The following is a 17,524-nucleotide window of genomic DNA, read 5'->3' as shown; positions in this document are numbered from 1 at the left end:
CGGAAGTGGATCATAGGGTGGGGGAGGGGGCAAAAATTTTGGGAGCCTTGAAAAATGTGTGGAAGTCGAGAACATTATCTCGGAAAGCAAAAATGGGTATGTTTGAAGGAATAGTGGTTCCAACAATGTTGTATGGTTGCGAGGCGTGGGCTATGGATAGAGTTGTGCGCAGGAGGATGGATGTGCTGGAAATGAGATGTTTGAGGACAATGTGTGGTGTGAGGTGGTTTGATCGAGTAAGTAACGTAAGGGTAAGAGAGATGTGTGGAAATAAAAAGAGCGTGGTTGAGAGAGCAGAAGAGGGTGTTTTGAAATGGTTTGGGCACATGGAGAGAATGAGTGAGGAAAGATTGACCAAGAGGATATATGTGTCGGAGGTGGAGGGAACGAGGAGAAGAGGGAGACCAAATTGGAGGTGGAAAGATGGAGTGAAAAGGATTTTGTGTGATCGGGGCCTGAACATGCAGGAGGGTGAAAGGAGGGCAAGGAATAGAGTGAATTGGAGCGATGTGGTATACAGGGGTTGACGTGCTGTCAGTGGATTGAATCAAGGCATGTGAAGCGTCCGGGGTAAACCATGGAAAGCTGTGTAGGTATGTATATTTGCGTGTGTGGACGTGTGTATGTACATGTGTATGGGGGGGGTTGGGCCATTTCTTTCGTCTGTTTCCTTGCGCTACCTCGCAACCGCGGGAGACAGCGACGAGGTATAAAAAAAAAAAAAAAAAATTTACATGAATATGGATGACCTATGCTGCCATGAAGAATATTACTGTATACTACTTTCTTGGCATTTTCTTCAGCAATATACAATATAAAGACAATTTTTGGGGGGAAAATTTATTTTTGGAATCTTATTTTTCTTTCTTTTGCATATGGGGCAATAAACTTTGCAGAAGGAGTGTATGATGAATGGGGGCGAAAATTCTGGGAGCCTTGAAGAATGTGTGGAAGTCGAGAACAGTATCTCGGAAAGCAAAAATGGGTATGTTTGAAGGAATTGTGGTTCCAACAATGTTGTATGGCTGCGAGGCGTGGGCTATGGATAGAGTTGTGCGTAGGAGGATGGATGTGCTGGAAATGAGATGTTTGAGGACAATGTGTGGTGTGAGGTGGTTTGATCGAGATAAGAATTATTGTGTTATTATTTAACATCAGGAGTATTATAGGAATGGTAAGTCTAGAGGCTGGAGCTCACGTTTATCTATTCTTAGTAGTGTCTTTATAACAAAAAGTGAAGAGATGCATGTTGTTTGTGATGGGATGCATGACATATTCATGTTCATTCTACTATATGATTTTCCTATAAAAATTTCCTTGAGGCTTATTAATCCTGCAAAAAATTTTTTTACCTGTTTTCTGTACAGTGTGGGTTGGAGGGAGTGGAGGGTGGGGAGAAAGCCAGGGCTTTTCTTCTACTAATTTCAAGGGGGCTTTTTTTTTTTACGTTAAGACCAAACCACCACACTTGGACCTTGGGTCTCTGTGGTCTCTCTCTCTCTCTCTCTCTCTCTCTCTCTCTCTCTCTCTCTCTCTCTCTCTCTCTCTCTCTCTCTCTCTCTCTCTCTCTCTCTCTCTCTCTCTCTCTCTCTCTCTCTCTCTCTCTCTCTCTCTCTCTCTCTCTCTCTTCCAGTACTGTTAAGGCCAGACCAGCTCACTTGCACCTTGGGTCTGTGTGATCTGTGTATCTCTCTCTCTCGTATTCAGTTGTTTAACTAATTGAACATATATTTTGTTGCATAGGATAAATACAAGGATGCGGTACACTGGCGCTATGTATGAACTTGTAGGTGTAATTGTACACAGTGGACAAGCTAGTGCAGGACACTACTACTCTTACATCAAAGACCGCAGGTAATCACTATTTTTGTTTTTCTATTGATTTGTCAATAATTACAAAGTAAGCTTATATGTTTCCAAAGTTAGATATTATTGCAAATTAGATTGGAATTGATTTTGAGGCATAATTTTGAGGACTGATCTTATTCATAGATTGATGTGATCATTGTTAATAACTTTGTTACTGTTTTTGCAAGGTAGCATAGTCCTAGTGCTTTTACGTGAACCTTACATGACTAGTTCATATAAACAGATCAGTGAAAATTCGAATAACAGCAATATATTAGATGTTAGGAAGCAATGTCTTTTTGCTGTCATATACTCCTTCACACAGTTTCATTTAAATGCAACTTGATTTTGTCTGAGGCAACAGCAATGCCTCTCAGCTCAATTTTTATATATTTCAAAATTTTTAAGGAAGGTAGTGTATGAAAGGACTTGATGGCTCCAGTGTTAGGGCTTGAATGATGTAACAAATATACTAATTAATGAAAAGTAGTTTGTCTTTTAGGTAAAGTTTATGGGTAAGTAGTGTTAGAATAAATGAGTTTGAAAGTGACCAGGTGAAAGATTAAACATTGGGAAGTTATCTGAGATTAATTTTCAAGTATTTGATCATCTCTCTGAAATGTTTATTTTAAAAAATTGAACAATTTTATTTAAGATTTGACCAAAAATCCATACTCAAGAGTTAAGAAATTATTTTGAAGAAGGGTAAGAGTGTGGAATGTGAACCTTTCATTTTTTTTTTTTCTCCTGTCCTGATACAATATGTCTTTTAAGTTTTCAGAGCAAAACTTGCAGCTGGATATGACATACAAGGTTAGATAAACTACAAGAAAATTTTGGGTGTGTGTGCATGGGATACAGTGGATTGGAATGATGTGGTATTCTGAGACTGACATGCTGTCTGTGGACTGAATCAGGGATCTGGGGTAAAACATGGAAAGGTCTGTAGGGCCTGGATGTGGATAATGAGTTGCGGTTTCAGTGCTTGACACTTGACAGTTAGAGATTGGATGTGAACGGATGTGGCCTTTCTTTGTCTGTTCCTGGTGCTGCCTTACTAATGTGGGGATCAGCAATCAAGTATGAAAAGAAAAAATAATCATTGAAAATTCAACCAAAAAGATAAGTTTTTGTGTGCTTGATCATGTAGGACACAAAGCATCTGCTGCTCTGTCCTTAGAGATTATTGACATTGGAATGAAAATTTATAAGACATTCAAGAGATACAGTATAATTAGAAATTTATGAAAATGATTCAAGATATGTAATGATATTTTTGGTGAGAAACAGGCTTCGCTGTGGACAATGACCTGAATTGAAAAATTCTAGAAAAAGGTAAGATGAAGCTACTTACATATAGTAAGATGTAGTTACAGTATGTCATATTATTCCAGTATCTAAGTGCCTTCCCACCTTTTGCAAGGCAGTTAGGATTAAACAAATAGGAGCCACATATGCACAAATAGTCTCTAGCCATTGTGTATGATGCCTCAAAACTAGAGTTTACCATCTGCCTCCAAACCTCAAAAATTACTCGTTTATTTTGCCTGCTTCATATACCCTAGTTCAAACTGGTGATGGCTCATCACATTCCCATAGATATCACATCAGTGTTGTTCATTGTATGAACTGATCACCTCTCACCCTTTTGAATATTCAGGTCGTGATACCCTAGAGTCTTCTTCCCAAATCCTTTGGATGCCATCTCTGTCTTATTCATTATTTCTTCACTCATCCTTTTCAGAGTTTGGGAGAATGTGTGAAAGGAGAAAGTTGAGAGTAAATGTGAACAAAAGTAAGGTCCTGTAATGAGGTGTAGCAAGAGGTTCAGACATGATAGTTTGTTTATTTTAATGGGAAGTCTTGGAGGAAATACAATGCTTAAGGTATCTGGGAGTGGATATGACAGTGTTTGGAACCATATGGTATGAAATAAGTCATAGGATGGGAGAGGGAACTGTAATCATAGGTGCATTAAAGTGCACATGGAATAAGAGGTCATTGCCTGCTAGGCATATTTGAGGGCATAGTAGAATACATGATGTATGGGCACAAATCTTGGGCCCTGAATCTTAAAGAGGATAGATGTGCTGGAAATTGAATGCTTGATGATATGTAGTGTGAGGTGGTTTTATCATATTGAAAATGACAGTGTACCTACCCACATACCTGTGTATATAAGACAAAAAAAAAATTTCAAATAGCAAGGCTAGCAAGTAAGGCACACTGCATGTCTTGCTAGTTAAATTGTACTTTTTCTCTGTGATTACACGTGTATATTTGTTGATCTGAGTTTCAAGAGGAATTTACTTCAGCCATGAGTCTTGTAAGTGAGAGGTGTGATAGTAAGCTGTCTTATTGGGAGAGCTGACTTGGTTTTGTTGAAATAGTTCAGACATATTATGAAGAGGTTGAGTAAAGAACTGACTAAGAGGTTTTACATGTCAGGAGTAGAAGGAGAAAGGGAAATGTGGCAGGAGAAAGGGAAATGTGGCAACTAAGAAGACAGAAGTATGAAATGAAGGAAATTATGGGTATTAGGGCATGAACATTCAGGAGGGTGAGAGATAAGTTTGAAATAAAGTAAATTGGATGGATGTAGTATATGGAGGGTGATGTGTTATTTTTGGACCAAGCCATAGTATATCATGCAGTCTTGATAAACTATGGAACAATCTGTGGAACTTGGCTGTGGATGTTAGACACTGGTTTCAAGGCAAATAGGGATTGAATGTGTGGAAATGGGGCTGTTGTGTTGTATTTGTTCCTTACCATACCTTACTTACATAAGAGAAGCAGCTAGATGTCAGATTTACTCTCAGCAACAATAGAACTTATCAACGCACCCAACATTTATTCATGTGGAGATTTCAACACACACCATCTTGCCTACCTTAGATCTCATACCCAAGATCTCCAGAATGAAATACTCATAAACCAATTGCACTCCTTCAACATCCTTAAGCTTTAGAACAAGCCACCCATACTCCCAACCCACCACCTGTAGCATCCAACCTCGATACACATTACCTCCTGCACTCAAGGACCACCTTGAGCAGATTACATGAAAATATCCTCTGACCACATGCATACCCATTCTGCTAACATTTCACATGACTCACCTAACTCATACAGCAAAAAGAAAAAAGAAATGGAATGCCTGAGGATCACTTCTCTTCATAAGCTCCACTGCCTCCAGCAAACCATAACTTGAAGGTCCTGTTTTATGCAAACAACTTTACAGATGCATTACAACACCGTAATACCAAATTAGTAGCAGCATACATTTAGCACTAGATTAAACAATTGGAACAAAGACTAACACAGCCAAAGAAAAAAAAGAAAGAAAAAGGAGTGCCTCTAGGATCACTTCTCTCTTCATAACCTCCACTGCCTCCAGCAAACCACAACATGAAGGTCCTGTTTTATGCAGACAATTTCACAGATGAATCACAGCACCATAACATCACAGTACCAACAACATGCAGTTTGCACTACATTAAACATTTGGAACAATGGCTTACCCAGAACAGAATGTTTACAGCTCCGTAGATGTCTTCAACCTTTCTTTTATCCTCAGACAAATGGGAATCCAGCACACATCCTCGAAATACCTTGGATGAGTAATCACTCCCAGTAAACAAATGCCAGCTATTTTAGGCATCACATTCAAAGCACATTTTACATTCTTTCCCCAAACCAAAAACATTAACACAAAAGCAACACAAACTAAAATCCGTGGAACTCTAAATGGCACCAGATTTGGACAAGGAAGAGAATCTCTTAGCATCCTATTCAAACAAATCATCCACTCCACACTGAGGTATGCATAACCTGCCTGATCTTTATTCCTCTCAAAAGCAAATATAACAAAGCTGCAAACCACACAAAATAGAGCACTCAGAACAATAAACACTCACCACCTACACAGTGAAATATAGATCTTCCCAGTACAATCCCACCTCAATAAACTTGGAACTCAATTCTCTTCCTAGTGAACTTCATGCTGAGCTGTTCTCTGATAATGATCTTATCTTTTTATAGTTGTGCTGAAATCCACACCGTAGCTTCTGAAGTTAGAATTCTTAAAGACTGGGCTAACTCTGTGTACTTTTCTATAGTGGATTGTGATCTGTCACCACACAATAGCTCAACAATGAGTTGTCTCCACTTGTTTGATTTTCTGATCTGGTCAAGAGAATTTCATTTTGACTCTACAGTTGTTTTTTTCTTCCCAGTTTTGAAATACTGTGTGTGCTGTTTCATGCATTGAAAGCAGCCTAAAGCAAAGTGAGTGTCTGTCAAACACCAGTGTCAACTCGCACTTGTTTTAATGATACAGGAGCAATGTTAGATACTTTTCTCAGAGAATTTTATGTGCTGATTTTGGATTGCATGCCTTTCATCATGAGTTGTAAATCCCTTTAATCCTTCAGGAGTCATCTTGTGGAGTGCATTCAACTTATTTACTCAAGAATTGTTTAGTGTAATATGTTAATATTCATTGTTAGAAATGTGATATCTTATGATTTATGATATTCATATGTTTTTATTGATTCTATATCTTATGACTTATTTTCTTTTCTGTAGATGTACCTACAGTTCTTTATGTGTGATTTACATCAGATATTCATCCTAATTTTCAGGGGAGATTCACTGACTAATCCCAACAAAGGTCATTGGTTCAGGTTTAATGACACTAGTGTGGAACAAGTAGAGATGAATGATACTGTTTTGGAACAAGAATGTTTTGGTGGAACATACAAAGCAAAAGTCTCCTATGATTCTTGTGAGTACCTTTGTGGTTTTTAGATCTTCTCATTTCAAAAAAATGCACTCATGTATGCCGGTTCGAACTTAAACTGAAAGCTAATGCAAATTAACAGCATCATCTTAGAAGCTAGTTGCCTCATTGCATTTGAAATTTTATAGGGAACTGTTTGTTGTTTTTAGGGCATTTGCCTGTAGATATACCATGTAAGACTTCATATAGGTCTCCCACTCTCATCTCGGTGAAATATACCACTAAACTTATAATGTAAGTCCAGCTTCTAGTACTGTGCATGCCACCAATTACTTGCCTACTAAGGAGTGCTTATGACAAAATTTTGCCAAAAAGACAGAGATAGCATGAAATACTCCCTGCATGTCTTGCTTCATGGAAAGGAAAGAGTTTCACCTGTTTTTATTTTTTTGTTATATATTTTATTATACTTAGTTGCTGTCTCCCACGTTAGCAAGGTAGCACAAGGAAACAGACGAAAGAATGGCCCAACCCCCCACATACACATGTATGTACATACACACCCACATACGCACATATACATACTTGTAAATTTCAACGTATACATATACATACACAGACATATACATATGTACACAAGTACATATTCATACTTGCTGTCCTCATCCATCCCTGTCGCCACCCCGCCACACATAAAATGGCACCCCTTCCCCCTGCGCGTGCATGAGGTAGCGCTAGGAAAAGACAACAAAGGCTTTGTTCACATTCAGTCTCTAGCTGTCATGTGTAATGCACCGAAACCACAGCTCCCTTTCCTCATCTAGGCCTCACAAAACTTTCCATGGTTTACCCCATATATATATATATATATATCCCTGGGGATAGGGGAGAAAGAATACTTCCCACGTATTCCCTGCATGTCATAGAAGGCGACTAAAAGGGAAGGGAGCGGGTGGCTGGAAATCCTCCCCTCTCGTTTTTTTTTTAATTTTCCAAAAGAAGGAACAGAGAAGGGGGCCAGGTGAGGATATTCCCTCTAAGACCCAGTCCTCTGTTGATAACGCTACCTCGCTAATGCGGGAAATGGCGAATAGTATGAAAAAAAGAAAGAAAAGATATATATATATATATATGTATATATATATATTTTTTTTTTTTTTTTTCAAACTATTCGCCATTTCCCGCATCAGCGAGGTAGCGTTAAGAACAGAGAACTGGGCCACTGAGGGAATATCCTCACCTGGCCCCCTTCTCTGTTCCTTCTTTTGGAAAATTAAAAAAAATTGAGAGGGGAGGATTTCCAGCCCCCCGCTCCCTCCCCTTTTAGTCGCCTTCTACGACACGCAGGGAATACGTGGGAAGTATTCTTTCTCCCCTATCCCCAGGGATAATATATATATATATATATATATATATATATATATATATATATATATATATATATATATATATATATATATATATATATATATATATATCATTTATTTATTCTTTTTATACTTGATCATCGTTTCCCATTTCAGTGAGATAGCACCAGGAAACAGACAAAGAAAAACCCATCCACTCCTTTACACACATATATACATACAAGGATATACATGTACATATACATACACATACATATCAATATATACACACATACATATATACACATGTACATATTCATACTTGCTTGCCTTCACCCATTCCCAGTGCTACTCTGTCTCACAGGAAACTGCATTGCCAGCCCCTGCATCAGCGAGGTAGTGCTAGGAAAACAGACTAAAATATTCCAAATTTGTTCACACTTAGTCTCAAGCTTTCATGTGTAATGCACCGAAACCATAGCTCCCTATCCACATCCAGGCCCAGTAAACCTTTCCTTAGTTTATCCCAGACATTACACATACCCTGGCTCAGTCCATTGATAGCACATCGACCATGGTATACCACATCATTCCAATTCACTCTGTTCCTTGCACGCCACTCACCCTCCGGCATGTTCAGGCCCCAGTCACTTTAAATCTTTTTTGCTCCATCCTTCCACCTCCAATTTTTTCTTCTGCTTAATGTTTCCTCCACCTCTGACACATATATCCTCTTTGTCAACCTCTCCTCACTCATTCATTCCTTATGTCCAAACACACCCTCTTCTGCTCTCTCAACCGCACTCTTTTTATTACCACACATATCTCTTATCCTTTCTTTACTTAATCAAACCACCTCACACCACATATTGTCTTCAGACACTTCATTTTCAGCATGTCCACCTTCCTCAGCAACGCCTTATTTATAGCCTATGCTTTGCATCCATATAGTAATTGTTAGAACTACCATTCCTTCAAACATATCCATTTTTGCCCTCCCAGATAACATTCTTTCCACACATTCTTCATCACACCCAAAACCTTTGCCCCCTCCCATACCCTTTGTCTCACATCTGCTTGTATGTTTCCTTTTGTTGTCATGTCCACTCCCAGCTATCTAAAACACCTCACTTCCTCCAGTTTTCTCCGTTCAAACTCACACCCCAACTAACCTGTTCCTCAACCCTACTAAATCTAATAACATTGCTTTTATTCACATTCACTGTCAACTTTTTCCTTTCACACACTCTTAGAAACTCAGTTTGTAACTTTTTCAGTTATTCATTTAGATCTGCCACCAGTCCTGTATCATCAGCAAACAACAACTGACTCACTTCCTAGGCCCTCTCATCCCCAGATTGTATATTTGCCCCTCTCTCCAAGGCTTGCATTTTCCTCCCTGTCACATTACTCATCTTCATATTTAAATCTCCCATTACTAATATTCGGTCTCTTACATGAAAACTTATGACACACTAACTCAGCTGATCTCAAAACCCTTGCCTCTCAGGATCTTTCTTTTCATGGGTAGGGGTGCATAAGTGCTAACAGTTACCTATCTTTCACAACCCACTTTCAGTTTTACCCCTATCAATCTAGAATTTACATCCTTATGCTCCATTACGCAATTCCACAAATCCTGCTTCAGGAGTTGTGCTACTTCTTCCTTGGCTCTTGTCCTTTCGCCAAACCCTAACTTTACACTTAAGATATTTCCAAACCATTCTTCCCCTTTACCCTTGAGCTTTGTTTCACTCATGGCCAGAACATCCAGTTTTCTTTCCTTTAACACTGCCTATCTCTCCTTTCTTCTCATATTGGTTACATCCACACATATTTAAGTACCATAGTCTTCAAGGAGGATGAGCACTCCCTGCCTGGCTCCTTCCATTCCCTCTTTTAGAAACTGAAATATAAGAAGGGATTGGGGGTTTCAGACCCCCAGCTTCTGCCCCTTTTAGTTGCCTTTTATGACACACAGGGAATACAGAGGTAGAATTCTTTCTCCCCTTCCCTATGTACAGATGCTTCCCAACTTACAACCTGTGCAGGTTACTACCATCCACACATACGACAGGGTAAAAATATAAATTAAAGAATATATGTGAATATGATAATTACTTTTGGGTATATGTCCTCCAATGCTAACGGCTGCGTGCATACAGTAGTGAATGTCAGATGATATCCTAATGTGATTGTATGTGATCTACAGTTGTCCCATTTGATGGTCTTGACAACTTAAAAGGACAAAGAAAAAATGCGTGAAGCAGTGAAATGTTCAGCAAGTATGAAGTCTCCAATAATAACAAAGTGACGACAAGGGTCCATTCACAAAATGGAAAAATTGTTGATGCTGTGGATAGAAGATTAAATTCATAAACGTGTACCACTGAGTTAACTGTCAATTCAAGCGAAGAGTAGAAGTCTTTTTGAGACTCCGAAGGAGTGAGCAGGAGAGAATTACATCAAGAAGTTCACAGCAAGTCATGGTTGGTTCAGTAGATTTAAAAGAGGATACAGTTTGCACAACATTTGAGTCACAGGTGAAGCAGCAAGTGCTGAAGAAGGAGATGCCGAAAAGTTCGTTGAAAGTTTGATGCTCAATGCATGAACTAAAGAATCTTAAGTAAGAGGTAAAAAAGAAACTACAGAATCATATGATAAAGCTGGTTAGTAAAAGAATCAGGTAATCATGATAGAAATTGAGTAGGATAAAAGAATGCTGTACAATTATATGAATTCTACAAGCCATGCTGACCTATGTCTGACTTGCATTCATTTTGAGATCCGACCAGTCGGTCAGAACGGAACTCGTATGTATGTTGGGGAGCATTTGCATATATATTTTTCCATACTTGATCACTATTTTTTGCATTCGTCTTATATTGATTATTGATTGTATAATGTTGATGACAGATTTGTTTGAGAAAGTGCAGAAGTTGGTGTCTTGAGTTTGGAAGTGTGTGAGAGGAAAAGGTTGAGATTGAATGTTAGTTGTGATGTGAGTTTGAGTAAGAAAATTTGGAAGAAGTGGAATATATAGATACCTGGTAGTGGACATGTCAGTAAATGGAACTATGGAAGCAAAAGCAAGTTTAAGGGTGGGTGAGGGGGTGATGGTTCTGGGAGCATTGGGGAATGAGTGGAAAGAGAAGTCACTACATAGGATTGTTAAAATGGGTATGTTTTAAGTTATAGTAGTTCCAGCAATGTCTTATGGATACCAGGCATGGGCTATTGATAAGAATGTACAAAAAGGGATAAATGTCTTACAAAGAAAATGTTTAAGGATAATATGTTGTGTGAGTTGGGTTGATTTAGTGAAGTGATGATAGCTTAAGAGAGAGGTTTGGTATAAAGAAGAGTCTGGTTAAGAGAGATGCAATGAGTGTGCTGAAATGGTTTAGATATATGGAGAGAATGGTTGAGGATAGGCTGATAAAGAGGATATACATATCAGAAGTGGAGGGGATAGGAAGGAGAAAACCATATTGGATGAGGAAGGATGGGGTGTAAAAGATTTTGAGTGCTTGGGGCGGGCTTGAATGTGCAGGAGGGTGGAAGCCTACATAGGATAGATTGAATTAGAGGGACGTGGTGAAATGGGGGCAACATGCAGAGCCAAGGCATATGAAGCTGTTGGGGGAAACTACTGAAAATTCTGTGGGGGCCTGATTATGGGAAGGGGGCTGTAGTTTTTGTGCATAACACATGAAATCTAGAGAATGGATGTGAGCAAAGATGGCCTTTACTTTCTTTGTTCCTGTTGTCACTCTCCCAATATGAGAAACTGCAAACAAGTATGAAAAAGTTTGTCCAGTGTACTTGGTCAAGTAAATTGTATGGGAGAGTGGTGATCGAGAAGGTGGTGGCATGCACAATGCCTCAGACTGGAAAGGAACAATGTAATTATAGGGTGATAGGGCATTTATGGATCAGGGTTTTGCTTCGAAGAATTTATGTGAGAAATAAATAGAGTGATAGAAAGTCTGTTATCCCTGGGGATAGAGGATTAAGAATACTTCCCATGTATTCCCTGCATGTCGTAGAAGGCAACTAAAAGGGGAGGGAGCGGGGGGCTGGAAATCCTCCCCTCTCTTTTTTTCTTTTTTTTTTCCAAAAGAAGGAACAGAGGGGACCAGGTGAGGATATTCCAAAAAAGGCCCAGTCCTCTGTTCTTAATGCTACCTCGCTAACGCGGGAAATGGCGAACAGTTTAAAAGAAAGAAAGAAAGAAAGAAAGATCTGTATCTGGAATTTGCAGATTTGCAGAAAGCATATTTAAAGCTGATAGAGAAGTTTTGTGGAAGTTCCTATGGATATGTGGTGGGTGTGGGGGGACTTATTTGAAGCAGTGAGGAGTTTATATCCAAAGTAAAGTTTGTGTATAAGTTTGTAGAAGTTGGTAGAAATTGAGGCTTTGGAGGTGATTCATTTACTGTTTGTTGTTGACATGTTGTTTGGGTAGGTTAGAATGAGAAAATGCAGAGGATGGTTCTAGTGTTTTGGAGAGTGTGTGAAAGGAGAAAGTTGAGAGGTCTTTTTATGTGGGTTGGGTCCTGCAATTGCTCTTCTAATTTATGTTAGGGAAAGGTCCTAAGGATATAAACATTCATGGTCCTTTAGGTTATATTTTAGGATTTACATTCCTTCAGAAGGCAAGAGTGAGTGTGATACTTAGGTCTTGAAGATTTGGCTGCTTTGCATGTCTCCTCTTCTGGCTTTACAGCATTTAAAAGGCTGCTTTACCCAACAGGATTTGCATGTGAACTAATAGTTCTGTAATAAACTGGTTAATTTTATTTTTCTTTCCATCAACTTCTAGATTGTGAATCTCCACCCATTCATGTTTTTTCTGGACTTTTGCATTGTTTTCTTTTCAGAGACAAATATGTCATCACCTGAATAATAGCTAACATTTTTTCTTTTTCATTTTCATCAGGCCCAACTATGATGTTGGCACCAAGGTTTGTAATAGGTGCCTTTTTGGAAAAGAAAATCTTCACTCTCTCTCTCTTTGATGTCAATATTCTTTATTGTAATAGCTTCCAGGAACAATTATAGAAATGGCATGTACACTTCTATATGATATTTACTCATTGTTTAGCAAACCCACTCCCAGAAGATCGGCTGAGGTACTGGAATGGTTACATGCTTGTATATGATAGTGTAGATGACAGAATGACCACTCCAAAGACTCCAAAAACCCCAAGGGTGGGGGTTACATCCCGATCCTTCAGAGCTTCAACAAGCAGGTTTGTGTAATTTTTTCATGATTGAAAATATTATCTAGTTAACATAGTATTACTACAGCCCTTTGCGTAGCTGTTTCTCAATATTGAATTTTTAATATCCAATTTTCATATATGTGAAAGAATTATTCTAATTGCAAAAACAGGGCCAAATATATATTTTGATTCTTTTAAAATATTTTTTGCTTAAACCTTAATACTCATTATTTTTTTTTATTGGTATTTAAAGTCAGGTTAGGTTGTCACTTTTAACTGAAAAACAGTAGTCTTGTGTATTGATTATTAATTCTGAGAACATATCTAATTTTGCCTCATTGTGGGGTATCCAGAATTTTTATCTGATTTTTTAGGTTTTGGTAGTTATTCTTATCAGGATTTGGCTAGTGAAGTGAGAAAAATGAGGGAGCTTAGTTCCCTTTGTGATGGTATGTAGGCATAATTACAAAGATGATCTGAGATTTACCTACCATCTCTCCCAAAGGCAGGATCATCATGCATGACCCATTATCTGTCAGTCCTTCTGTTGCCAAGTAATAAATATGAAGTTATAAGATGACCTGCAGATTTCAGAACTTACTATATATATATAAGACCAAATGGGTTATGCTCCTAGAGTTTGGTAATTGCACCCAAAGAAGCATAGAAATTTAAATTGAGAGTCCAGAGATTGGCAACTCTGATGGTATCCAATTAAGCTGAGCTACACTAAGAGGATGAAGGTTACAAATTTGCCTAACTGGAAGGGGAGTTAGGAGTGACCTAATTACAGCCTTCATATTTCCAAATCATCTGGATGGTGTCAGCAGTGAACAGATCTTCATGAGATTGAGTAATAGAGTAACCAGGGGTCATAACAAGAAACAAGGCAAATGCTTGTTAGAAAGGGTATGAAGAGGTACTATTTTAGTGTAATTTTGGTGGATGTTTGGAAGAGAGTGTATATGATGTCATTGAACAACATTTTCAAACAGATGCAAGTGAGAAAATAGTTAAACAGCAAGGACCAAATTAACCAATTGAATTTTTATATAAACATGGACTGGTCACCAATTGGTACTGCACACCAGCTTCACCTTGCAGATGATAGCTTAGCTCCTGCCAGAGTTCCCAAACTGATGAAATGCCACAGAAGTCCATAATCAAGACTTGAAATGACATATGAGAGAACACTGTCAGATGATTAACATTTTAACCAGCATCCTCATCCCAAACTATTTGTTGTTCTTGCTAATCCTATCTGTGACTATAAAGCATTCCATTTAAGATCACATTTCCTGCTTTAATTTTGAATTAATTTGACAATCATTACAAGGTACTGTATAAGTGGTAAATACTTTGTATATCATGGTCAACAGATAAAAACTTTTAAAAACTTAGATCTCTCTCTGTTTTATTCTGTTTTACTGTTTCAGTTACTTAAGGACAGGGAAATGTTTCAGTATGGTTGGTCTGAATTCCAAGGATAAAGTATAGACGCTTGAGTGAAAACTTTGTATCCCTTACCCTGACCAATAAGTAGCTTTTTAGAAGTTTTTAAACCCTTACCATTTGATTTGACTGAGACAGTTTTAATACATTTTTCAATATGCTTGTTGATCACCAGTGCAAGAAAAAATATGTCAATAAGTGGTGGGAGCAGTGAGAGAAGAGCTCGCACCAGTTTATGTGAACTGAGTCAGCTACTACAGCAAGGAGAGAAGCAAGGGATGTTCCGTGAACACATGCCTCCACGTATTCTGTCTACTATCACTCATGAAAACCTCACTTTCCTTAAGAATCGTGATGTTTTCTCACATGATTACTATACCTTTGTTTACCAACTATGCTCAGTTAATTTGGTAAGTGAAGTTCATGCTTTGATTGTGTTCACAGATTAATGAAGGCTATAGTTTCTTTGTTTCCTTTTTCAATGTTTGTAGGATAATATGCCTTACTTTCAATTATTGTAAAGTATTTGTTGTTTTGATAGATTTTTATGACATAAAGTGCTGTATCTTAATTTGAAAGATTAACATCTGAATCTGTATGCAGTTTATAAAATTTTTTGATTACTGGTAAGACAGTTGACATTAACCTATACCAAGTGCTTATGTTTCTTCTTTTGTTCCTGACTTGTTAGTTTGTTTCACAGGAAGGAAAACAGAATTGCAGGAACAATACCTTCTGTGTACAAGCTGTTGATTTGGGAATGAACTTTTTACTGAACACTTACCTTCGAATGAAAGATAAAGAAGAACCTGTAATAATTCGGTGGATGCAGTTGCTTAGCTCGCTGATACAGCAGTCCCGGGAGGCATGCACCTGGGTTGTTAGTTACTTTTCTAGTGACAGTGGAGTAAAACACGTCCAATCACTTTTACTGGAGTGCCCAAACAAAATGATTCGAGGACATTTCAGGTTAGTATATAAGAATTATGGTGAGTTTAACCCAGAGAGTACTTGATCTTTGGTCAGTATTTTACTCAACCATTTTGTGTACACCTGTGAACCTGATACATGCCCAAAATAGAAATTTTAGGCTCAGAAGTCTTTCCCATCACTTCTGCTTTTTTGCATATTTCATATTCTAATACAGGTAGAATGTCAAAAATGAATAGTCCTTGGAAGCATGCATTGTGCAGATCTAGGATTTTTATTGGTTTTAGTAATATGGGTCACTGATTGTGGTTTGAATATATATATCATAGCATTAACAGAGTGTTTTGTTTTTTACTTAATGATGATTATCATTTTAATTGTTCATGATATGTTTGAATTGTTTATTTTATCATTATTACTGTAGAACCCACTTAGAAAGTCCTGGTGTCACCTAGGACCTCTTTCTAGCTAGAGGCTATTGTAGTCCAAGGAAGTATTACTTTCAGTAGCAGGAAAATGTGGAGTCCTTTAGAGGAAGAAGTTCTTTGATGATGGTGTAATTCCAGAAATACTGTCTTTTATATCTTTAATTGATTGTCATATGTAGAATATCATATATCTTTCTCATCTTCATTCTAGGTTCAATAGCTGCAGTTCTTTCAGCCATTTGTGGTAGCCCAGTTATTCCTTTCCCTTGATTTTGCATTGTGTAGTGCTTGTGAATCCTCTCTAATATGTTTATTTCTTATTTTTTGTTGATGACCGTACAACACAGCAGGGGGTAGCGACAGGAATGGATGAAGGCAAGCAAATCTGAACATGTACATGTGTATATATGTATATGTCTGTGTATGTGTATGTTGATATGTATATGTATGTATATGTGTGTGTATAGGTGTTTATGTATATATATGTGTATGTAAGTGGATGGGCCACTCTTCGTGTGTTTCCTGGTGCTACCTCGCAGACGTGGGAAACAGCAATTAAGTTTTTTTTTTTTTTTTTTTTTTTTCATACTATTCGCTATTTCCCGCGATAGCGAGGTATCGTTAAGAACAGAGGACTGGGCCTTTGAGGGAATATCCTCACCTGGACCTCTTCTCTGTTCCTTCTTTTGGAAAAAAAAAAAAGAAAAAAAAAAAAAAAAAAAAAAAAAAAGAGAGGGGAGGATTAAGTATAATAATAAAAAAGGTATCGTTAAGAATAGAGGACTGAGCCTTAGAGGATATATCCTCACGTTGCCCCCTTCTCTGTTCCTTCTTTTGGAAAATCAAAAACTGGAGGGGAGGATTTCCAGCCCCCTGCTCCCTCCCCTTTAGTCGTCTTCTACGATACGCAGGGAAAACGTGGGAAGTATTCTTTCTACCCTATCCCCAGGGATATATATATATATATATATATATATATATATATATATATATATTTTTTTTTTTTTTTTTTTTTTTTTCATACTATTCGCCATTTCCCGCGATAGCGAGGTAGCGTTAAGAACAGAGGACTGGGCCTTTGAGGGAATATCCTCACCTGGCCCCCTTCTCTGTTCCTTCTTTTGGAAAATTAAAAAAAAAACGAGAGGGGAGGATTTCCAGCCCCCCGCTCCCTTCCCTTTTAGTCGCCTTCTACGACACGCAGGGAATACGTGGGAAGTATTCTTTCTCCCCTATCCCCAGGGATAATATATATATATATATATATATATATATATATATATATATATATATGCGTGCATAGTGCCATTGTACAAAGGCAAAGGGGATAAGAGTGAGTGCTCAAATTACAGAGGTATAAGTTTGTTGAGTGGAATTTATTAAAAAAGGGGGTGACTGTATTGTTGACTGGTTGGTAAGGTTATTTAATGTATGTATGACTCATGGTGAGGTGCCTGAGGATTGGCGGAATGCGTGCATAGTGCCATTGTACAAAGGCAAAGGGGATAAGAGTGAGTGCTCAAATTACAGAGGTATAAGTTTGTTGAG

The 17,524-nt window shown here is 38.0% G+C and overlaps 1 protein-coding gene across 3 annotated transcripts in view; it reads left to right on the top strand.

The window, feature by feature from the left end:
• The window catches only part of LOC139765085 (ubiquitin carboxyl-terminal hydrolase 24-like), a 255,707-nt gene that overhangs the window by 205,856 nt on the left and 32,327 nt on the right, over positions 1 to 17,524 (top strand). For all 3 annotated transcript variants that reach the window (XM_071692247.1, XM_071692245.1, XM_071692246.1), the window contains 5 exons: positions 1,744 to 1,854; positions 6,495 to 6,637; positions 13,046 to 13,193; positions 14,794 to 15,028; positions 15,322 to 15,587. In XM_071692247.1, coding sequence (XP_071548348.1) covers positions 1,744 to 1,854; positions 6,495 to 6,637; positions 13,046 to 13,193; positions 14,794 to 15,028; positions 15,322 to 15,587 — 903 coding nt within the window. The remainder of the gene's footprint in view (positions 1 to 1,743; positions 1,855 to 6,494; positions 6,638 to 13,045; positions 13,194 to 14,793; positions 15,029 to 15,321; positions 15,588 to 17,524) is intronic.

This window comes from Panulirus ornatus, chromosome 52 (assembly GCF_036320965.1).
Source record: "Panulirus ornatus isolate Po-2019 chromosome 52, ASM3632096v1, whole genome shotgun sequence".
In the NCBI taxonomy this organism is placed as follows: domain Eukaryota; kingdom Metazoa; phylum Arthropoda; class Malacostraca; order Decapoda; family Palinuridae; genus Panulirus; species Panulirus ornatus.
Note: the sequence above shows the minus strand (reverse complement) of the source record. Positions and strands in the feature narration are given on the sequence as shown.